At 40.5% G+C, this 25672-nt stretch overlaps 1 protein-coding gene across 5 annotated transcripts in view; it reads left to right on the forward strand.

Moving 5' to 3' along the window:
• The window catches only part of EPSTI1 (epithelial stromal interaction 1), a 157592-nt gene that overhangs the window by 109375 nt on the left and 22545 nt on the right, over positions 1–25672 (forward strand). For all 5 annotated transcript variants that reach the window (XM_073614191.1, XM_073614193.1, XM_073614194.1 and 2 more), the window contains exons 8-11: positions 2167–2211; positions 3273–3326; positions 14558–14626; positions 16620–16700. In XM_073614191.1, coding sequence (XP_073470292.1) covers positions 2167–2211; positions 3273–3326; positions 14558–14626; positions 16620–16700 — 249 coding nt within the window. The remainder of the gene's footprint in view (positions 1–2166; positions 2212–3272; positions 3327–14557; positions 14627–16619; positions 16701–25672) is intronic.

The raw sequence follows: 25672 nt of genomic DNA on the forward strand, positions 1-25672 counted from the left end.
AGAGGCAAAGCCGCCTCATCTGTGCCAGCCAGTACCGCCTGCCAGTGCCACCTGCCAGTACCCACAGTGCCATGAATCAGTACCCACCAGTGTATAACAGTGCCAGAAATCAGTGCCACCTATTAATGCCCACCGTGGTGCCAATCAGTGCCACCTAGAAGTGCCGCCTATCAGTGCCACCTATCAGTGCCACCTATCAGTGCCCACCAGTGCCACCTCATCAGTGCCCATCAGTGCCGCCTTATCAGTGCCCATCAATGCAGACTATCGGTGCCCATCAGTGCAGCCTCATCAGCGTACATCAATGAAGGAGAAAAATGACCTGTTTGCAAAATTTATTAACAAAATATAAAACAGTTTTTTGTATTTTTATTTTTTTTTACCTTTTTTTTTAAATTTTTTGTTAAAAAAATTAACCCAGAGGTGATCAAATACTACCAAAAGAAAGCTCTATTTGTGGGGAAAAAATGATAAAAATTTCATTTGGGTACAGTGTTGTATGACCATGCAATTGTCGTTCAAAGAGTGACAGCGCTAAAAGCTGAAAATTGGGCAGGAGGGGGGTTTAGGTGTCCAGTAAGAAAGTGGTTAATTAAACAAGTTAGAGGCTGATTGGCTACAATACACAGCTACACCAGATTTTGCACTCTGCGGTTTTATCAACCCCATAGTGTTTTTCTATATTTTTTCTTAATTTTTTATGTTCATAAGTATATAAAAATAACTTTATTTATTTCAGAGTAAATATGAGCACTTTTGTTTACTGATGATCTATGACAGGGGTATTGAAATAAAATTCACAGAAGTCTGATCAGTAAAATTTTCTTCCAAGAGAGGTCTGAATCGCATGTTTGAGATCCTTCAAATCACAGCCCCCCTTCTCTTATATCACAATAGCATTCTTTCATCAGTGTCCTCAGCACCCCCTGAATATCACAATCCCTCCCTTTACTCAGTCCCCCACTTCACATCACAGTTTCCTCCTTCACAGTAGTGATCTCAGCCCCCCTTCACAATAATGTTCTGAACCCCCTTCACATCCATTTCCTCTGCCCTCCTTCACATCACTCCCCAGTTCCACACTCACTTTCTCTGCCTGCCTTAACATCACCCCCCCCCCAGCCATTTCCTCCTCTGTCCCATTCATATCACCCCCCCCTGGCAGCCATTTCTTCTGCCCCTTCACATCACCCCCCCCCCCCCCCACAGCCAGTTCCTCTGCTCCCTTTCACATAGTGCTGCTGTGCCTCCCGCCATCTGTCCTCCCACTCCCTGCTTTGCTATGAGATTGACAGCGTCAGAGGCTAGGGGAAAGAAGCAGCTCCTAAATGGTATGGCTGTGTGGTCCAGATTAGACAGTGACTTTGACCATTTACTAATGCCTGATCTATGTTTACAAGCTAAAACAGGATCCTATCGTGCAGATATGATCTTATCTATACACACAACTCTAAATTGGTCAGTTCTACCCTCCCCCACCCCCAATTAGAAATTTACAGCCTAGATCTGCAGTCTAAAAAAATGCAAAGCTAGTGCTTTGCTCACGGCCCAGCTAGCATTTTACATACAGAACTGCCATTTAAAAGACTTCGTAAAATATAAAGTTTTATACAAATCATAAAAATGTGATATTAAATCAGTTTATATTCTTCTTAACGTGAATAAATAAAACCTTTTGTTCCCTATGCAATTTGGACCCATATTTATAGAGTGCTCTCCAGCTTTTTGTTATAACCTACCCCCAGTTTTGCTTTCATGTCTTGAGCTGTCAGAATGGGAAATGTATTTTTCTTTCTCAGTGACAAATGTTAGCATATATATCATGAAGTAGTTTAGAGGAAATAAGAAACAAAATCAGCTAGTAATAATGAAAATTAAAATGTAAAATTCAGATCTCTGAAATTATTTTTATAAACCAAGATAGCTAGTCAAACCAGAGTATAGATCTTGGTAATGTGAATGTATCATCCATAATAAATGAATAAATAACATGGATAATAATGATTACATAAACAATTCTAATGATTTCTGTTCGTATCAAGAAAAATATTTTTTAACGGACTATTAAGCAGACCTAACTGTAGCAGCTATAGCAGGGACTGACTGACACGTAATATGCATAGCTTTTGTAAAATGTAAAGTCTCAATGAGTTCTCTATTTTATAGGAAAGAAGCCCATCTGGTGAAGAACAAGACTGGAACAATTATTTCGTAATTACATTACTTTTATTTTAGCTTCTCCATTAATATTGTATACCTCTGAGCAGGCCAGAAGGGTGCTCCTGGTGAGGATGGGTGCTGCACTGGGTCTGGCCGAAGGGCTGGGATTTCCCGGCCTTCTGGCTAGGATTGGTGTGGTTACTGTTCCTGTCAGCGTCCAGTGGAGGAGCTGGTGTCACCCTGAAGAGGGATCGGGGTGGTGCTATGCAAATCCACCAGATTGCTGGGGGCCTGGAAGGGCTAGTACTGGTGAAGGCTGCTTTATAGCTCTTCCCGAGAAAACCTGGCTGCACTGGTCCGGCTGAGGTTCAGACCTGAAAAGAAGCCCCTGGAGTGGCAGTCCAGGGGTGCCATAAAATCACTCTGAGTGAGGGTCACTTTGATTTATGGCACCATGCTCACTGCAACGTATCACACTTTTTTTCCACCTGCCTCCTGTGCCGGCCTTTTGGCTGGGACCGGAGGAATTTGTGATTCCTGGCCGGGGGGCCTGGTCATTGTTTCACACAATGACCGCTTTTCACTCTACTCTCCACCTCCTTCTCCCCACTTTCTTTTATTTAAGCCCCTATGTTTGTCACGTTTTTTTCACATGTGACTGGTAGGGTGTAGGTCCTCGGGCCTGCCCTGAAAGTCTTGGGAGGGGGTGGACATGGCCTTCTGGCTTGGTTCGCCCTCTCTCATGGGGTCTCCCTTTGGGGGAGCCCCACCAAGTACTTGGGTGGGTCTGTTTCGGCAAACCCTCCAGAGAAAGGGGTTCTGTCTGGTTTCGGCCAGATGGACCAAGTGTACCCCAGTTCCCGTCTGGAGCCCCAGGGAATCAGGGCAAGGCCCTCTGATTTTAGAGGGCTTGTGTGTACACCTGTTGCATGTTTTTGTGTTTCACTCTTTATGTGTGTGCACATTTTTTTTTTGGCACCGGGTGAAGTTTTTGAGTGTGTTTCACACGCCATGGGCTTTCAAAAATTAATATTGTATACATAAAAATATATATTGACTGCTTCTATTGTATTTTGACTACCTTCTCTTACATTCTATATGTCACGGCACAGGACCAGGAGGAAGAAAGGATGTTACAGCTAGCACTGAAAGAATCTATGAAAACGGTGTGTATGACATTACTGATTACATAATGAGAACAAACATATACAATCTATTCAATTTATATCAAATCAGGCTAGCTCTTGTACTACATAGTTGATGGTAGATATAACGGAGATTGTACAATGATTGATGGTATTGTATAATGTATGGTCAGCATAATATAAATCAGTTGAGAACATATTTATGGTTTTAGTTATTGTAACAATTGAAAATAGCATTTTTGTGCCAGCTTCTAGTAGCATTTTAGTAGCTTTTAGAACCTTTTAGGAGCATTAGCATTTTTCAGTACACAAAGTAAAAAATAAAAAGAAAGCTAAAAAAAGCTGTTAGGAGCAGTTAGTAGCATTTAGGAGCATTCAGCATTTTTTTTCTGCTGGAAAAACGCTCCAAAAACTTGTATTTTTTGCTCTTAGACACTGAAGATCACAAAATGCTAATAACCTAGTAGTAGTGTGCATGGACACATAGGATAACACTATTAGCTTCTAGGAGCAGAAAACATGCTAATAACAGCTTCTAGGAGCACTAGTAGTAGTGTGCATGGAGCCTTACATTTGATGATTTATAGTTTCATGATTCTATTTAATAGGTTCAGTGGTGCTTTTGTATATGAGGCCTGACAGCTGATCACGTGGTAAGGGGTCAGGATCGACTTCTTACTCCGATCTGTAATCAGCTGAGTCTTATAGACTTGCTGATCACAGAGCATGCTGCGCGCGCCCTGAGAGGGTGCGCAGGCCGCTCAAGCACGGGAGGATATTGACGCCCTCCCCGCAAAGTAGGTCCGGGCTGTAGCCGCCATTCAGCTATAGCGCAGGTCTGAAGGGGTTAAAGTAGGAAAACATCTTTCAGAGCTCATGAACCAAAACTGTTGTGAAACAGAGTAAAGAAAAATCCAATTACAAAGATTTCTGAATCACCAATGCAACCGCTCTTCTTTGTAAACCAGACAGGTCTCTGTTTTAGTCAGTCACAGGGTGCAAGCACGCAAAGTTGGACAGTTTATTAAGAAACTTAGCTTGCTGTTTTTTTATTATTTTATTGGAATATTTTAAAAATTAAACTTTAATATACAAACTTTTCAATTTATAAAAGTAAAGTTTACAAAAAATGGGTTTCCTTTTAAGAACCGTGTTTACAAACATTATTGTTTTGGTCAGTGTCATGCAAAGTCATAAATTTGCACTTTAAAATAAGTCAATAAATAGGAACAATATAAGATTTGACTACTGGATAACCTATATGTGATACCGTCAAGTGCTTAATTTTTTGTTGCTTTTTTTATGTATTTGTAGTGGTGTAGTTGCCACTAGTAACAAACATCCACCATATCACCCCGCTGCCAGACTCCCATATATCACTTGCAGAGTGAAAAGTCTTGAAAAGTCATTTGCTGTGTTTTGTTTTTGTTTATTGGGGGTACAACTTGGTTGGGGGGAAGGGGTATATGGGATGTCCATAGGATAGATCACTTTGCCATCATATTTAGAGATTTTATAACTTAGCACATAGTCTGAGCCTGAAGGAATGATGTGCATGTGTAACAGCTACAGTCTTTTCCCTGCATTACCATGCAGACTATTGCTCTTCCTGTGCATAACTCCTGCAGACTATTGCTTTTCCTGTGCATAACTCCTGCAGACTATTGCTTCCAGAACTTCCTCATCTATGACCGTGTAAAGATGAGGACATCACCCTTGACCATGTAAGGGTGATGTTCCCAGAACTCCTCTCCTCCTGCACAAATTTGTACTGTAGCATATTCATTTCTTGTCACATCTTCTTCTGTAATCAAAAGAACCCACTCTGAATAGTTTCTCATTCTGACTCTAGTTGCTCGCCGCTACTAGGCCAGAGGCCTGCAGTACCTCTCCCCAGAGGCCTAGTAGTTTAAAAGCATGTTCTGGATGGTGGACTACTGTTCCCAGCCAGCCTAACTTGCAAATCCTGTACCCTCAGGCCACATACCGTATATACTTGAGTATAAGTCGACCCGAATATAAGTCGAGGCACCTAATTTTACCACAAAAAAACTGGAAAAACGTATTGACTCGAGTATAAGACTAGGGTGGGAAATGCAGCAGCTACCAGTAAATTTCAAAAATAAAAATAGATACCAATAATGTTTTTGAATATTTATTTCAAAGAAAAACAGTAAACTAGCTCTGTAAGTGGAAAAGAGGGTCAATAAAAACTATATGGTATCAACAATAACTTTAAAAGTACAAAAACCTTAGCTCAATCAGCAACCAAGCTAAAACACAAGAGTTAAAATCCTTCAAAACTGGATTCCTCCTCATCATCTGTATGTCCAAACAGAGCTTCAGCATTAGCTGGTGTGAGGTTATCAGCATAGACATTGTCATCATCACTGAGTTCTCAGTCATCACCGTCACTGCTGTCGTTCTCAAACAAAGCGCTGTCTTCACTGCCATCCATAGCATTACTAATGCCACATTTATTGAAGGCGCGTTGCACCATGTCCTCCGGAATCTCTGGCTATGCATCACAAACCCATGTTGCTATCAATTCTATGTCGGGCTTCATCAGATTTCCACCTTTTGTCATTCGGGCTTGACCAGATGACATCCATTCATGCCACATCTTTCGCACACCGTCTTTGAAAGGTTTATTTAAACACACATCTAGCGGCTGCAATACAGATGTAAGCCCACCTGGAATAACGGCCAAAGTAACTTGAGAAGATTTTGCAAATTTTTTTATGTCATCAGATGTGTGGGCTCTGAACATATCCCAAACTAGCAATGATGTTTTTTTCTTTAAGGCTGCTCCTGGTCGTCTGTTCCAAATTTCTTCCAGCCATGTTTTTGTTCCGTCTTCATCCATCCAGCCTTTAATATGTGCGCGCACTGTAATTCGTGGTGGGAATTTGACCTTTTTAGGCAAGGTCTTTCTTTTAAAAATAATGACAGGCCGCAGCTTGGTTCCATTAGCCAAACATGACAGAATGACTGTGAAATGTTTTTTTTCATTTCCTGTGGTTCTGAGAAAAATAGTTTTGTCTCCAGAACTTGCCACAGTTCTGTTGCTTGGAAGATCAAAGGTCATAGGTGTTTCATCCATATTTCCAATATCTCCCAGGTCATAGTTATGGATCCTTCTTTGTTTTATGATGAATGAATGGAATGACATCACTTTTTCATCAAGGTCTTTTGGCAATTTCTGTGAAATTTTTGTTCTTTGCCGCAAACATAGACCAAACCTATTCATGAAGCGATTACACCATCCTGCTGACGCAACAAAATTTTCAATGCCTGGTGCTTTTAATTTGTCATCCTTAGCCATATGAAGGGCACGTAAGCGAATTCCCATGTGTGTTACGCAGTAACCATTTTGACGACACTCCATAACCCATTTATGCAATTCAGTCTCTAGAGCCCCATATGAAGTTGTTAAACCACGTCAAGCTTTTTTTTCCTTTGGAATCTTTTCCAAGTCAGCTTTCATTTTCCGACAGTCTCTCACTTGTTTTTCACTAACACAAATTTCCCTACTTGCAATACTGTTATTGCTTTCTTCTGCTCTTGACACAACCTTAAGTTTGAAACCAGCGTTGTATGACCTGCGTTTTTGTTTTGGTCCAGGATTACCGGTAGAAGTATTGGGATCCATTTCTATCAGGATAAAAAAAAAAAGACTTGTATAGTTTGAGGCCTAATGCAGGCTGATGATATTACAGAATGTGCTGACATGACTGTTTGCATAGAGCAGCCTGTGTTAGGGCTCATAATATACATTCTACCAGTGCCCATGAAATGCAGCCTGCCAGTGGCCATTATATACAGCCTGCCAGTGTCCATTATATACAGCCTGCCAGTACCCATTATATTCAGCCTGCCAGTGCCCATTATATACAGCCTGCCAGTGTCCATTATATCGGTATACAGCCTGCCAGTGTCCATTATATCGGTATATAGCCTGCCAGTGCCCATTATACCGTTATATAGCCTGCCAGTGCCCATTATATATACGGTAGCCATTGTAAATGTCACACAACCTGGTCCCAATACACACAACCTGGTCCCAATACACACAACCTGGTCCCAATACATTATCAATAATCTGGTCCCAATACACACAACCTGGTCCCAATACACTATCAATAATCTGGTCCCAGATCTGGTATAACATATATGGTACTGGAGTGGAACACTGTTATTTCACTCACCGCATGTGAAATCGTGTTGGGTCAGATAACCGTGCAGCCGCCGCCTAGCGATGTCCCGCCTCCTATGACATACGGCACAGTGATTCCTAGCATTGGAACACTGTGCCGTCTGTCACAAGAGGAGGCAGGACATCGCTATGCGGCTAAAACGGCATGGGAGGGAGGGGTAACACAAGGTGGGACATCGTTATGCGGCGGTGATCTGACACTGCATTAGGGGAGGGGAACCTCACAGGGGCGCCGGGCCATTCACGAGCGCCACCCAGCGGCACGGCCCTGCCCCTTTTTCTCCTCCATTTCGGGCATTTTTATTCACTGACTCGAGTAAAAGTCGAGGTAGCTTTTTTCAGCCCAAAAAATGGGCTGAAAAATTTGACTTATACTTGAGTATATATGGTAGATTTGACACGACTCCCCACAGTCTCTCCTCTGATCCAGGACTCCTTATCAATGACCGTGTAATAAGGACTTCGCCAATGACCGTGTAAAGGCGAAGTTCCCTCACAGACTCCCTGGCATGTCTCCACATTCAGCCCTCCACTGTGGTACACCCCGTATGTCTTGATGCTGCAGGAATTCCTCATGAATGACCGTGTAAAGGTGATGCTCCCTCACAGCTCTCCCGGGCCTCCTCCTGCGATTGGCGCACCCCCCCCCTTAGATGGGGATGGCCTTCTGCTGCTGTCTAGTACTCCATTCTCCACTTCTCCCAGTCGACAACCCCCCCCAGTGGGAGGGGGGGTCACCAATGTAAAAAAGCAGAAAAACGCCCAAATCTGCCTAAAAAAAAAAAGTTTCAGAACTTGTTTGAGCTTCAGGCGTTTTGGAGCTTCTTGCTTCAGTCGTTTTGGAGTGGAGATGTGAACCATCTCCATAGAGAATAATTGATTTTTTTTCCCCCTCCAGTGTTTGGTAGCTTCAAGGTACAAAATGCTCAGGTATGAATTTTAGGCATCATCTGCAACAAAAATTATATTTTTTGTTAGGTGCTCTCAAAGGGTTGTTCAATTCTAAAGTGATGCATACCCTACAACTTTCCTCATTAGAACACTACAAGTGCATCATTTGATTAATAATTAAAAACTCCCATTTAGATTCACTCTAAGCAAACAGCTATTTCTTTACAGCAAAAACAGATAGGAATCTGCAACAGTCAAACCAGTGCAATTTGTTATGTGATTTGATAGTTTCAAACTACATGACGAGTCACACCCTATTGTCCGCAATGAAAGTGGACAAATCTGTGTGATAACTGACTCCATCAGAGTCGCATGGATTTTGAAAGTAGTTCTTGCACTACTTTTTGCAATTTCAAGTGCAACTTGCATTGACACCTGTGCATGAAGTGGCACAGATGTCTTCCAAGTAGCACGTGAAGTAGCACTACTTTTAAAATGCTACTTCGAAGTAGCGCGATTTCAGTGTCGCAATTGGTGTGACTGTTGTGTTAAGCCCTTTTAAAACAGCTGCTTTAACATTTAGAACTTTGTAAACTCTCTTGAAAATTATAAAAAAAAAATCGAATATTTTTTTTGTAAAATAAAAGCGCTGCCTCCACTGAATTTTTAATTTTTTTTGTTCCCTATGGAAATGCTTAGCTACCCATGCCCTTTTTCCCAAAAGCTTGCTAATTGGCCTTGAAGAAGGCCAGAAAAAATTGAGGATTCAGCTCCCATGGACTTCAGTGGGGCTCACCAAAATGTTTGGGGTTTGCAATTTTTTTTGTTGAATGTCCAGCGAACCAAACTTTGGTTTTCTCATCACTAATGTCCCCCCTTACCTATAAAACAGTATTAAGGATTTTTACAGGCATATGGTCCAATGCATTAATAAAATATTATACCAAAATGGTACTAATGACCAACAAAATAACATATCGGTTTTAAAATAATCATTATATCAAACAAAATCAGCTGTGTAGGAGGAATGAAACTGGCTAGAAGAATGTGTAGAAGACTTGCTTTACTAACAAGCTGAGATGTCTGAAAATAGTTTGATGTAAAAAATATCTTACACAATGGCAAGACTGAGCAGAGCAACGAGACATAGGGGGTCTTACTGCATCAACCATGTCAATTCCAAGCATTAAGTTCGGGCATTTCCAGATGTGTTCTGGAAAAAATAGTATGGTTTCCTCAGAGCCTTGATTTCAACATCATTCAGTCTGCCTAGGATTACATAAAGAGACAGAAGCCAATGAGAGCTGATCGTATCATACAACTGCTAAGTTTAAAAAGGGAGGAGACAGGGTTTATTTATACAGTCATATACAAGTCAGAGGAAGTACAAAAACAGCTCAAAAGGAGATCAGAAAGAACTTGAAGGATATATACACCCCAAAACCACATTTTAGCATATTGTAACTTACAAATATTAACAGGTATTTTCTATACTTTCCGAAAATGTTCTTGCCTAAAAAAAATGAATAAAGATTAATGTAACAACATCATCTTAGGATAGGTAAGCTGAAATAGATTACCTTTTGAAATTTTTGTTTTTGGGTTTAGTGTACCATTAAAAGCATCTTAAACAAAACTCAAAAGCAAGCTAAATGCACCTGTAAACATGTTTCATTTTCCTATCTACACAAGCACTTAGGGAGTTAGGGATGGTTTGTTTTAAAGCTCTTTGCTGTTTGTTAAGAACGTGAATAATTTAATGTCAAAATCTGAGCACAGGTGTGCTTTAAAATACATTGTAAAATGACGACCCGTCCTTGTCCTCGCTAAGAAGAAACAGAATTGTTACCTTGAAATAATTAGTTACAATTCTTTTGGATCGTATATTTTTTTAAGTAATATTTTAATAAAAACTACTAACGTATTTTTAAAATAATTTATTTTCAATGAAAAAAAAAAAAACTTTAAAAGCATTCCTGAACTTTACCACAATTAAAAGAAGTATGGGTTTTTTTCTTAACCCATCATACTTACCTAGGTGGATGCAGCATCGTTCTGATGCTGCATCTGTCCCTCGGCATCTCTACACTGAGAACCAAGCCACCGAACATCGTCGATTGCTCGGTTCTCTCAGCTCCCTGAGCGGAGAGCTGCTGCCTGTCAGTCAGCAGCTCTCCTGCTCTGCTCCTTCACACTCACTGTAGCACTGAGCTGTTGAGGGGCGGGGAGCGGCCATTTCAGGCTCTCTGCGGCTCGCTGAGAGGCTGAGACAGGCATCAGTCCAGGCACCTGGTGGATCCAGACTTTATTGTCGTGATGACGCGGTGCCTGGACTGATATTTGCGGTGCCTGGACTAATATCTGTGAGATCACTCTCTGCTGAAAACGGGTTACAGGAGTGCAAAACGAATTGCACTCCTGTGACCCATAAGTGAAGCCCAGCCAAGCAAACTCAGGCTGGACTTCTCCTTTAAGGATCCATGCACACTAGCATTTTTTATAAACTCAAAAAATGCTGGATGAAAAATGCTGATAATAGTGTTTGTGCCGGCTTGTAGTAGCTTTTAGAATCTTTAGCGTTTAGGAACGTTGGCGTTTTATTAGCATTTTTACAGTACATGAAAAAAAAAAACACTCAAAAAAAAGCTATTAAGAGCGTTTTAGTAGTCTTTAGGAGTGTTTAGCATTTTGTTCTGCCGGGAAAACGCTCCCAAAAACTCTACAAAACAATTTTTTTCTGCTCCTAAATGCTGAAGCTTGAAAAATGCTTCTAGCATAAAATAGTGTGCGTGGACAATTGGGATAACACTATTAGCTTCTAGGAGCAGAAAATCCTCATCATAGCTTCCAGGTGCTTAAAAAAAAGGCTAGTGTGCATGGAGCCACAGCCTAACTGTGCACAGAATTACACTGAATCATGCAGCAGATTGGTAATTATTGTATAATCAAATCTTGCCAAATCAAGTGTATCCCAAAAGCTGATATGCTTATGCTTGTAACATGTCAGTGACTCACTTGATAGTGAGCAAAGGATAAAGATCCCAGTTCTGAAGCCTGCTTCATCCAAAACAAGTCAGAAATGAAAGCATCCTCATTTTTTTCCTAAGACGTGACCGCTGGTGATGCTAAAAATCAGTCTGTATGACAAATGATTCTCCATGTTACAGCAAAAATGTCAAAAAACTGAGTAGGCTACAGTGACCAAAAAAAAAAAACTTCCAACAAACTAGAAACTGATCTTCATTATAATAAAGAAGGGAAGGTCTTCTTCTGGGCTGCACACAGGCAGGTGCATATTACCATCCTCTAACATATCTGTGCCCCACATGAGTCTAACGCCAACATCCAAGATTCTTTCTCTGCCTTTAATAGAAGACACTCTGTCAGAGACAAAACCAGTTCCAATAAAGATGCATCCTGTGGATTGTCCAATACCTCCTCATTGAAAACTTCAGTTCTCTCCAATAGTGTGCAAGGGCCATTTCTCCTTTCCTTACTAATACCCAGACCCCAGTTACTGCCAATATTGACCACCTCAGACATGATAAAAAATATTCCACCTATCCTCTCATACACTTTCCCCTCAGGAAATCCCCCTATTGAAAAAGGTCTTAATTTTTCGCCCTCTCATTACCCTACATAAATTGACACGAAAATGCTGCTATGACAAGAATGAACAGCCAGTTGCCATTGAACTACATTCCACCAATCTGTTGGATAACACACAACAGATTGGGACACTGAGGATCTAATGGCCTTGGACACATTAGAGAATCTGTGGTTTGGTGGAACAGTCTTGTAGGGTGTACTACTCTTGGACAATTATATCCAGGTGGTCCACGCTGGACCCAAATCCATTTTCTATCCTGTCCATGCCAAGGGCTCCTTCATTGACACCTTATACCAGGTCACATATTCTCAGCCCACTAGAAAGGAGAGCTTTTGGTGCTCTAACTGATAATTTTGAATTGATCATCAAACAAGCCAATCAAACAAGCCAATAAAGCAAATAGACCACTTTCGAATATAAATTCCTACTTTAAATTGTCTTGTGACCCTTTGATGAATACAAGCTGGAACTTAAACTCCTGGTGGACATACCCAGGACCAATAAGGTTATCGACAAAAAAGAATAGGCGTTTCTCTATAGAGCCCTTTATAAAACCCCTCATTTCTACATTTTGCCGAAGGTCCACAAGGACCCTATCAACCCCCCTAGTAGGCCTATCATAGCATTCATGGAGAGTCTAACAAATGGGTTGTCCCAGTATGTGGACTTTTTCCTCCAGCCCTTGGTCCAATTTCACCCTTCCTATTTCAGGCATTCTTCACAACTACTAGACATTTGCACAAAGGATGGCCGTAGACACCACCAGCTGCTATCTCTTGGTGGGTCTGGCATTCCAATGGAGGCTTACTGATCCAGTGGGTCAGGTGTCATCCTTGACAGTGTTTACATGATCCCCTTCTGCACTTTTACAGCTAACTTTGATGTAAGTGTGCAATGTTTTTATTAATAAATGCTATACACTTTTACTAATCCCTGCACCCTTGCAGCTGTTCTTTTTTATGCAAAGGTATGACCATGCCAAAACAGAATACTGCTTAAAATACATATATGTAATTGAAGATTGTATACCATAAAAGTAAAAAAAGATACATGTAAAAGAATGAAAATAGCATTACTAAGTAGTCAAGCCATCAATCAGTTTCAAAAATTGGTAATGCAAAGAGAGGCCATACATACTCCATGCTTGGCTCAAATTTCTTTTGGACTGAACGAGATCAAATTAATGATTTCCCCCATCCATGATAAAAGGGTGGATGGAGGAGTATCCACTGTAAGTTATTGTACAATAGCACTGCCAAACAGTGACCTAATAGGATGCAGTCACTGTTCAGTCAATTGTTTTGTACCCAGAGCCCAGTTGATTTTTTTAAATCAACTTTTGTTGAGCTAGGCGGTGCTTGCAGAGCCACCCATGGCCTAATTGGCTTAAGTTTGAGCCATCTGATGGGACCTTTACACAGCACAGTCTCCGGATATAAATATCCAGGGTAAATATCTCTTAAATGGTGCAAGTTTAGAAGATATTTACAGCACCCATAGGTAAGCCTTATTATAGGCTTACCTATAGGTATAAACACACAAGGGGAGTTTACTTCCTCTTTAAAGGAGAAGTCAAGCCTGGGCTTGTTTGGCTGGGCTTCTCCTATGGGTCACAGGAGTGTAATTTGTTTTGCACTCCTGTGACCCGTTTTAAGCAGAGATCGGTCTGAAGTCCGCTCTCTGCTGACGTCACTGGAATCAGTTCAGGCACTGCGTCATCCCGACTTCCAAGTCTGGATCCGCCAGGTGCCTGGACTGATGCTTGTCTCAGCCTCTCAGCGAGCTGCCGAGAGCCTGAGACGTCCGCTCCCCAGCCCTCCACAGCTCAACGCTTCAGTGAGCGTAGAGGAGCAGAGAAGAGAGCTGCTGATTGACAGTCAGCAGCTCTCCTCTCGGGGAGCTGAGGGAACCGATCCATCGGTGATGTTCTGTGGTTCGGTTCTCAGTGTAGAGACGCCAGGGAACAGATGCAGCATCGGTCCCATGCTGCATCCACCTTGGTAAGTATAAAAGGGGGAAAAAAAACAAACCCATACTTCTCTTTTAATACTTTTTAAGCATGTATAAAAACTGTTTATTTTCCTTTTGGGATAAAGGTTTTAAATAAATTAACAAAGCTGACCATTATAAGCTCCCCTGAGGTAAATGGTTTATCTCAACTCTTTAACTGTCACTTTTGCTGGACAGCTTGATCTGTTAAATTAATGTGAAAAATAACAGACTTACTGGCTTGATCATTAGGTGAAAATAAAGGAAAATGCATATCTAAGGCTTGGCATACTGCAATATAATATGTTTTGTTTTTTGGGCTTATAGCACTTTAATATCCTTAAAAATTGATGTATAGCCCTTAGCATTTTGGTATTCATGTTATTAGATAATTTATATCAGTCTCTGATATTCTACATCTTCTTAGTGACAAACATATTAATTGCTAGATTCTGGAAATCACCAACATTTACAAAAAACAAACTTTCATAAAGGGAATTTTGTGACAAAAGCGCCATTTGACTGTGCGTGTTCTTTATTTTTCAGGCAAAGAGTGCAAGTGATGAAGAAGAACAAAATTGGGCACCTTGTAATCCAGGAATGAAAGATAATACAGTAATAACTAATTATTATTTAAGCTTCACGCATGATACAAAGAGTGTTCAAGTCAAACTGGGACTTTTGCGATTATATAAGAAAAGAGCATTTATTTTTTTAACATACTCCCCTGCTACATTTATACACTCAGCATTTATCTAATGCCTGGAAAGCTTCGGCATAGAAATATTTGTCAGTAGGATTGAACCATCCTAGGACAGCCTGCTTCACTTCGTCATCATTGCACCAAAGAAAGATTTGTCTCTTTCACGACAGGCTATGCATCAATTATCCAGGATCTGAATGTTCCCAGGAAAGACTGCTGTGGGCTGGGAACCACCATGGCTGGGATCGTCACGGACAGATGTATGGCCATCTTTGAAGCGTTTACACCATTCAAATGTCTTACTGCGATTTAGCGTCTCATTACCATATTGCTCTTGACGTTTTCTGTAGCTATCCCCAGTATTTTCACCTTTGTTCATAAGAAAACTTCAACACCACACACTGATCCATCCACGCACTAACACTGTTGTCTGCCATCTTGATTACCGGACTGGCCCGCGTCATGTGTGACGCCTATCAGTAATAGGACACATTTGCCACTTACTACTGCATGTAGTACTGCCACACTAGCATCCCCTTTTATACTGGAAAAATTAAAAGCCCTAGTTTGACTTGAACGCCCTTGTAATATAATATACTATGTGCATTTTATTGTATATTGAATACCTTCTCTTGCATGTCACTGAAGTGGGATGAAGACAGGACGTTTCAGCAGGCACTGAAAGAATCAATGTATAATCCAACTAAATACATAGTGTCATTTTAGGGCTCTTTCACACTGCTCTGTAGTAAACACAGCGATTTTGCTGTGTTTCAGATGTGTTTCCTGTGCGTTTCTGGTGCATTTTTGGGTTGCCTGCACAAATCGCGTTGCACTTTTACCATGATTTTGGCATGATTATGCCACGATTTCCATTCATTTCAATGGAAAGCTGCGTTTTTGGTGCAGTTTTGAAAACCGCACCAAAGACGCAGCATGCAGGAATTTTCAAAACGCACTTGCATGACAAGTCGCACCCCATTCGCGGCAATGGAACCGTTCAAATTACTGCGACTCAAGTTACAGCGGCTTTGAAAATGTTTCCTCCACTATTTCTGTGAGATTTCAGTGCGACTCTAAAACCGCACTGGTGTGAACCAGGGCTTAATGTGGATGGGTTTGACAGGAACTTTCCTATGCCTATACAACACACCAACTAGTCATTTTAAAACAATCCATGTGAGCCTTACAAAATGATGTACAAATGAGGGAAATGTGTGCACTACATAAATGACATAAACAAGAAAACTAGATTATATAAAATGGTAACATGGAGTAACATGTGTTAGCTAAATATTTTAGTACAATATAAAGTATATACTGTATCTCTGTTGTATAGGTTACCCATGCAACAGTAAAGTGTTGGCAGTTTTTCTAATCCTCAGAAAAATGAGGAAAGAGAGGAGGCAAGAGATGAAAAGCCACAACCTTTGCAGATATGGCCTAACCTTACTGGAAATGCGTGTTCACACTTTATACAGTAAACTGCGTTAGCACTGTGGACTTGCAGGATTTGGGTTCAGCTGTGCCCAGAAATTATCAGTACAGAGATTGTGTCCTCCTCTTGGGTTTTCATAGGTTATTTTAAAATGCTCCATTTTCTCCTTCCAAAATCTAAATATATTGGTAAGTTAACTGGCGTTTACCATTAGTCCATGTAAAGTACATGTTTGTAATCCCTGATCATGGAACAGCAGAAACGCGTATTAAACAGAAATTTCAGTATATAATGTTTAATACTATTCAATGGGAAAAAGATCAATACGTTAAAAGAACTCTACACCACACTAACTTGGTACAACATGCTGTTTGTTTCTGATTATGTGGATATATACACAAAATCTGATGCTCCTCCACACATCTCTTATTATTTTAGTGTACTGACCCATGTAATGTTTATTACAGGCAAGTCAGCAATTTTACAAACAGCTAACGGAGGAAAAAGAAAGAAAATGGCAACAAATGGAGGAAGAACATTGTAGAAAGGTATCTATATAATGCTATTTTCTGTAAACGTGTATACAGGCATTCTCTCTATTCATCATTTACTATTCCTATGACTCTCTGTTGTGTGATGGAAGTCATATATAGTTTACTAGTATCATGGGAACTATAGCAGTTTTAATTTGTTATATTTCTACTGTAGCTACAATAAAACATTATATATATACAGTAAAACCTTGGATTGCGAGCATAATTCGTTCCAGAAACATGCTTGTAATCCAAAGCACATATCAAAGCAAATTTCCCCATAAGAAATAATGGAAACTCAAATGATTTGTTCCGCAACCATTTATTCATAAGTCCTTCAGTTTATAGTCCATATAACTAAGATTATAGCAACGTGACCATCAGTTCCTGGTGCAAGCGAGCAGAGAGTCGCCTCCGGGGTTTTAGCAGATTAGCAAACCCATCAGATCAGCAAACGGACGTGACGTTCACTCAGCTGCGCATGCATTCCACGGGTTCGCTAATCTGACAGAACAGCGGCATCGGACATCTTACTACAGCCAGCTATGACTTGAATTTCTGAGTAATTTTAACAATAAAGTGAGTGTATATAAATATAGTATATTGACATCTGTGATGCTGTTTCGATGTTTCATTTTGAAAGCCTAAAGGTTTAGCGCTGAGCAGTGTGGGGTGTACCAACATGGCCTCTGCTACTTTCCTATTGCTGGTGTCCAGCTTCTTTCCAAATGTAACATCAAAACAGCATTGCAGATATCAATATACTATATTTATTTATATACGCTCACTTTATTGCTAAAACTACTCTGAAATTCAAGACGTAGCTGGGTGGAGTAAGATGTCCGCTGCTGGTGACTGCAGGTGTTCTGTCAGATTAGCAAACCTGGTAGCGGTGGAACGCATGCACAGCTTTTGAAACTTCACTTCCCTTTGCGGTTGTTAACCATGAACGCGTCCCTGTCTGTACCCTGCAGCTATGAACAGCCCGTCCTGACTGCTGAGAGCCATGTGTGCTGAACCACGCTGACAAGTGTAGCTGTTTACAGGCTTTTTACTGTATAAGTGTAAATGTAGAGATGGGGTGTAAACTAAAGCAACAAATCAGAAATGATCTTCCATCGGTTGAGAATGATACAATGTACAAAGGTAGTTGCTTGTGGTGAACAAAATGGCAATTATGGGTCATACTTGGGCATCATTGAAGAAATTCAGCGATGGCAAATATAAGCAGCATTGTTTATTATGGAGCTACTTATCATCCCTGTCCAAGCATCAGCCAGAGGACAAACACTTTCCACAGGGATCTGCATTTCTTCACCTTAGCAAGCAGTGCAGGAGGTATACATATCTTATTAGTCCATAGTTGTCATTGAGCACAGCTTGCCTATAAAATAAAATTGGGAAAGGCATAGAAGAACACGATAAAGGAAAACATTTTATTTAGTTAGTTAATTTTTATTTGTATGGTTTCTTTACCTAATGTTATATGCAGATGGCAGGTCACACCTTTGATATACATATGAATGAAATAGTAAACACAATGAATCATTCTGAAGCATTCTTACAATGGATTTACATAATTGACGCTTGGAGACTATTAGCAAGTGATTTCCACTAATAGAGGGGAAGAGGGGGTAGCTTTGTTTTTTAGACCATAGGTCTTAAGTTCGAAATCCTCAACTGGTTGAAATTATGCCGCGTACACACGGTCGGACTTTTCGACCGGACTGGTCCGACGGACGCCGACGGACCAAATCCGGCTCCACCGGACCTTTTCCAGTCGCAAATCTGAGGGACTTTAGATTTGGAACTTGCTTCAAATCTTTACGTCGTAACTCCGCCGGACCCAGAAATCCGCTCGTCTGTATGCTAGTCCGACGGACAAAAACCGACACTAGGGCAGCTATTGGCTACTGGCTATCAACTTCCTTATTTTAGTCCGGTGTACGTCATCACGTACAAATCCGTCGGACTTTTGTGTGATCGTATGTAGTTAAGTCCGTTCGTTAGAAAGTCCGCCGCAAGTCCAGCCAAAAATCTGTCAAAAGTCTGTCGGACGGGCTTTCGGACTTTTGTAGCCGAAAAGTCCGACCGTGTGTACGCGGCATTACAATGATGATTTGTGTTGGGGAAAGAAAAGATTGCCCTGGGCCCACCAGTCTCTTAGGATGGCCATACATTATATACAGTCATTTTCTTGTGCAATGTTCCATTGGATTTACCAAAACCATAAAATTTTAGGTCAAACCTAAATACTTTCAATTTTTATGCAATCAGGCAAGCCCTTGCACTACATAGTTGAAGGTAAATCTAAAGGAAATTGAACAATAACATTTTATAATGTATGACATGCTTTAAAACAGATCTGATGATTATATATGTTATATACACTATATTACCAAACGTTTTGGGACCCCTGCCTTTACACGCACATGAACTTTAATGGCATCCCAGTCTTAGTCCGTAGGGTTCAATATTGAGTTGGCCCACCCTTTGCAGCTGTAACAGCTTTAGCTCTTCTGGGAAGGCTGTCTACAAGGTTTAGGAGCATTTGTGAGGTCAGGTACTGATGTTGGACGAGAAGACCTGGTTGTTCTATCGGGTTGAGTTCGGGACTCTGTGCAGGCCAGTCAAGCTCCTCCACCCCAAACTCACTCATCTATGTCTTTATGGGCCTTGCTTTGTGCACTGGTGCGCGGTCATGTTGGAACAAAAAGGGGTCATCCCAAAACTGTTGCCACAAAGTTAGGAGCATGAAATTGTGCAAAATGTCTTGGAATGCTGACACCTTAAAGCCTCGTACACACGATCGGATTTTCAGACGGGAAATGTTCGATGTCAAGCTGTCAGACAATTGTTGTCGGACTTTCCGCCAACAAATGTTGGCTAGCATGTCTTCAAATTTTCTGCCAACAAATGTGTGTTGTCGGATTTTCCGAGCGTGTGTACACAAGTCCTTCGGACAAAAGTCCAAAGTACAAACACGCATGCTCGGAAGCAAGGACGAGCCAGAAGCGGTCGGTCTTGTAAACTAGCATTCCTAATGGAGAATTAACATTCGTGACGTGGCAAATTATGAAATCTCCAAATGCAGCGCACAATTCTCTTCTTCTTTAATGGGATAATAATGAAGCTGCTTTGCTGGTGATACTGATGGAGTTATTGCAAACAAATTTTCAAAGGCTTTTTTTTTTTAGTGATATCAAGAATAATATTATTATGCTTTTTTTTTTATTTGGGCATGTTACCACAACACCATTATCCCGTAGTTTTAAAGATCAAAGATACAACTATGTTGGTGTCCCCTTGTCAATTTTACATTGTATTTTTAAAATGTAACTGCCTACTCCCAGACTGTCATTTGAAGTAAAACACATAGCCAAGTATTAGGCCCCTTTCACATGAGGCGGACTCCGTTTCTACGGAGCCCGCCTCAGTCCGCCGGCTCAGCGGGAGATCTGTCCGTTGATCTCCGCTGAGCCGGCGGATGACAGGTCCCTCTCTGCTCACTGAGCGGGGAGGGGCTTGTCAGGCGCCGCTGCCGCCTATGGAGGGATCGGACGAAAACGGACAGCGTGTCCGTTTTCATCAGATCTCACCCGATCTGATCCGCCAGCGACGGATCTGGACGTAGAGCCATCCATCTGCTTTTAGCGGATCAGACGGGGTCAGATTTCAGCGGACATGTCTCCGCTGACATCCGACGCTCCATAGGCTAACATGGATCGCCCGTTCAGGTCCGCCGTCAAAACTGACAGGCGGACCTGAACTGTCCGATCGTGTGAAAGGGGCCTTATTCTACACAATTTTTTTATTGTGCATTAAAAAAAGAAAACAAATAAAATTAGACATGCTATCTGCCAATAGAACTTAACCAAAAAGTGCATTCTATGCATCCAAAAATATAGAAAATATACCAAAACAAATCATTATTCAACCAAAAAAATAATGTCAAAGCAATGAGTATAAAGTGTAGTCCCTCGTGCTATCAAAGTGAATCTATTAAATGGACAATAGTATATCTAAAGATTGCAGCTAGATCTAAAGTGTATATGGTGCACTCATAATAAAGAAAAATATATAAAAAGTGATCAGCGCAACTAATTAAACTAAACTGTATAACAATCATGAGGTATGAATATAATCACTGTGCAAATACTGTATAATCACTGTGCAAATGATGCTAATAAACAATATAATCACTGTGCAAATGATACTAGTAAACAATATAATAAAGTGACTAAATAAATATGTGTGACAGTGTCCAATGGTCCTGTGCAAAAAATCAAATCCAATAATCCAGTGCAAACTTTCAAAACAGTGCACATAACACTATACTGTGCAAAACAAATAAAATGGCTGTTACTGAATAATCTGTCTGAGTTATTCAATAACAGTTGGATGGTTCATTCAGTCCCAGATGATCACAATCAAAGTCAGAGGCTATCAAAATGACTAGGATAGTAGTCAGTTAGTCCATAAAAGAGGAAAAGAAGAAAAAGTGCAAACGTGCATAAAGTGCATTCAATCGGTATCTTCAGTGAACAATCTCCAATGTGGGATCTTCGTGTGTACCACACAGTGCTCTCTACACTCTTACCTCCATACAGATGGTATATGGCTTTAAGGTTAATGCGACTGGGGGGCCTCCCTAGGAAGTAATCGGACGCTGCGAGACCCGGAAGTGTTGTAAGAGGCGCTTGATTAAGATTATTCACCGAAGATACTGATTGAATGCACTTTTTGCACGTTTGCACTTTTTCTTCTTTTCCTCTTTTATGGACTAACTGACTACTATCCTAGTCATTTTGATAGCCTCTGATTTTGATTGTGATCATCTGGGACTGAATGAACCATCCATCTGTTATTAATTAACTCAGACAGATTATTTACTAACAGCCATTTTATTTGTTTTGCACATATATTGCACATATATTGTTATGTATACTGTTTTGAAAATTTGCACTGGATTATTGGATTTGATTTTTTGCACAGGACCATTGGACACTGTCACACATGTTTATTTAGTCTCCTCTGATTCCGCAACATGTCTGGTTGACGAATGGCCAGTCAGAAACGAACTGAAAAGTGCAAACTGAAAAGCGTGAATCAACACTCGCTAAACTTCTACTAACATGAAATTAGCAGTAGGAGCCCAAAGGGTGGCGCAAAAGAGCTGAAAAACGACGTAGTACGTCACTACGTTCGTAATTGTTGGCCAACAATTGTGTGACCGCGTGTATGCAAGACAAGTTTGGGCCAACGCCCTTCGGACAAAATTCCACAGTTTTGTTGTCGAAAAGTCCAATCGTGTACGAGGCATGAAAGTTCTCTTCACTGGAACTAAGTGGCCAAGCCCAACCCCTGAAAAACGACCCCACATCACATTCCCCCTCCACCAAATGATTTGGATCAGTGCACAAAGCATATATATGTATATACAGTACATGTATGAGAGAATCTACAGCAGTATGCTTTGTATGGATCCAGTGGACACACAAGATAAATTGTATCAAGTGGAGCAGTAACCTTACACAGAGGGAGCGCCCTTAAAGAAGCTAATGAGTGGAACTTGAGATCCAGTCCTTCTGGTAAGTAGCGTGTGTTCATGTTGGGAATGCACCTTGCTGAAGCACCTCTTTTGTGAATCACTGTTCATTTATAGAGCACAAATAACTGGATTTTTTCATTTTTCACTGTGGACTGGATGTGTTTATAAAATTTTCATCTTTGAATTTTCCACCTTTATTGTTTGATATTTGGATCATTTATGAGTATATGACAAAAAGTTGCACACTTATTTATATTATATATATATATATATATATATATATATATATATATATATATATATATATATATATATATACAGTGAATATAAAAAGTCTACACACCCCTTTTTAAAATGTCAGGTTTCTCTTATGTAAAAAAATTAGACAAAGATAAATCATTTCAGAACTTTTTCCACCCTTTTAATGTGACCTATAAACTGTACAACCCAGTTGAAAAACAAACTAAAACCTTTTGGGGGTGGAGTAAAAATAAAAAAATAAAGTATTGTGGTTGCATAAGTGTGCACACCCTCTTATAACTGGGGATGTAGCTGTGTTCAGAATGAAGCAATCACATTCAAACTCATGATAAATAGGAGTCAGTACACACCTGCCATTATTTAAAGTGCCTTTAAATAACCCCAAATAAAGTTCAGCTGTTCTAGTAGGTCTTTCCTGACCTTTTCGTAGTCGCATCCCACAGCAAAGAGAGCTTCCAAAGCATCAGAGGGATCTCATTGTTAAAAGGTATCAGTCAGGAGAAGGGTACAAAAGAATTTCCAAGGCATTAGATATACCATGGAACACAGTGAAGACAGTCATCATCAAGTAGAGAAAATATGGCACAACAGTGACATTACCAAGAACTTGACTTCCCTCCAAAATTGATGAAAAGTCGAGAAGAAAACTGGTCAGGGGGGCTGCCAAGAGGCATACAGCAACATTAAAGGAAACAAACTATGAGGATCTTGCGAGCTACCTGTTGTGAAAGTAAAAATATATATCAAAATAAAATTGGCGTGTAATAATGATCGACAGCTGCTAGCACTGATCACGTCTCATAAGGTCGTGTGAAAACAATATACACTAAAAATTACTATGCTGCGCTATCTCCTAATACTAATTCCAATAATAATTTTAAAGTGCCAACATTACAATAATAAGAAAAAATATATTAATAAACCGTGATAAATTGACAAAAAATATATGTATTGCAAAAACTGTATATAGAGTCCTTTGATTACTGTGATGATAAAATCTATATAAAGTGTCACATTCCACAGACAAAATGAAATTTTGAAATTTTATATAAACTGTATGTATATAGTTAGTAGTTTATTCGGGCATACATAAGTAGCAGCATCGTTGATATTATATTTCATTTAGACTTGACTTTATCATTAGACTTGTTTTGTATAGTTTGGGCAAGCGCAGAATATTTATATATCTTCTACAATAAAACATTTCTCACATGCTCTGGCCCTTGACTTCCACATATCATTACACAGAAACTGTATGATTTATAAAGTACATGGAAATGTAGGTCGCACCTCTCCCTCCCTGAATACCAAAATTTAGCATTCTAATAAAAAAAGAAACTCAATGACGTAACTTGGTGTATGATTGGCCGCAGCACGTTTATTGGTGTAAATTGTAAATAACATAAATCCATTCATTAATTTTATTAATACATAAAATTCTCACTTGTAAATAATAAATATAAACAGCTCAGTCTCCAGGACTCGAGCAATACCACATATCAATAAAACATGTCCCCCCTCTAAGAGCCCTTTCACACTGGGGCGGTTTGCAGGCGTTATTGCGCTAAAAATAGCGCCTGCAAACCGACCTTAAACTGCCGCTGCTGTTTCTTCAGTGTAAAAGCCCGAGGGCTTTCACACTGAAGCGGTGCGCTGGTAGGAGAGAGAAAAAACTCCTGCAAACAGCATCTTTGGAGCGGTGAAGGAGCGGTGAATTCAGCCGCTCCTTCACCGCTCCTGCCCATTGAAATCAATGGGGCAGCGTGGCTATACCGTGGATATAGCGGAGCTATGCGATCGGTTTTAACCCTTTTTCGGCCGCCAGCGGGGGGTTAAAACCGCACCGCTAGCGGTTGAATACCGCCGCTAAAACGACAGTAAAGCAGCGCTAAAAATAGCGCTGTTTTACCGCAGACGCCCCCACCGCCCCAGTGTGAAAGGGGCCTAAATGTAATAACGAACCACATAATCGTGCCTGCGAGAATGGGGGGGGACTTGTTGCTGACTCTGACCAACTGTTAGGTATATTTTTGTGATCATACCAAACAATTACAGCATAAATAAACAAATAGGAGAGTGGGCCAATAAATAGGAAGTCATCAAGGTAGTGCAATATACCATCATGACCAGATTCAAATGAAACCACCCATTGAAGAAATTATGCAAATTTCTCAAAATACGCACATGATATAGAACATCCCATAGGGAGGCACATGTCGTAGTAAAATGTATCTTCAAATAACATGCCGAGGGAATTATAAAAAGCTGGACTAATCAGAAGCAGAATCTAAATGCTGCTTTAATGTCCGCTTTAGCGAGTAGTGCAGCTTTCCCAAACTTCCTGATATGATGGACTGCATCTTCAAAAGTACAGTGTGAGACAGATGTGAGACAGCTCCTCGTTTATCTCATCATTTAGTGATGAACCTATCGGAAAGGAAAAATTATGTATTAATCAAAATGAGTTGGGATCTTTCTTAGGGATAATTCCCAAGGGAGATATTCTAGAATGTTTAAATGGGGGGTAACTAAATGGTCCTGCTATTCTGCCCTCCTTAATTTCCTTATCTAGCTTCTCCTTGACAATTTGGGAAAATTGTGAGACCGACTTAATTATCAACCAATTTGCATCCCTTAAAAACTGGCAAAGGAAAACCGCTGGAGAAACCTTTAATTAAAAACTTGTCTCCTGGTCTGGATAAATTTCCAACCATTGCTGCATGTTTGGTAGGTTCACTGGTGTTCGAGCCTTTTGCATGGTTATCCCCTTGACCGTGTATAGTGACATTCCTTTTGAAACATTTGAGTAAGGGGTGGGGGCCTGAGCAGTGTGAGCACTCATGTTTGTATTTGCAAGACCCCCCCCCATTTGCACTGGTTCGCGTTACATGCAAAACAGTAACCCCTTTTATAAGGGGACACTGTGGCTGAGGTCTGTCGTAGGGTATACCGGTTTCTGAGGCACTATGAGGTTTAACCATAAACCTATATCCTTATTATCCCATTTTAATGATGGATAAATAGATAATTTTTGTCTAAATGATTTGTTGTACTGGTACCAGCCTAATCCACCAAAACCACCAAGACCTTGCCACATCTTCCTCAGGCCTATCTTCTGATTTTTTTATCAGATCTGTTGATAAACTCTTTTGCCGAGGGCAGTAAAGACAAAATT

The sequence above is a fragment of the Aquarana catesbeiana genome, linkage group LG02, assembly GCF_042186555.1.
Source record: "Aquarana catesbeiana isolate 2022-GZ linkage group LG02, ASM4218655v1, whole genome shotgun sequence".
Taxonomy (NCBI): domain Eukaryota; kingdom Metazoa; phylum Chordata; class Amphibia; order Anura; family Ranidae; genus Aquarana; species Aquarana catesbeiana.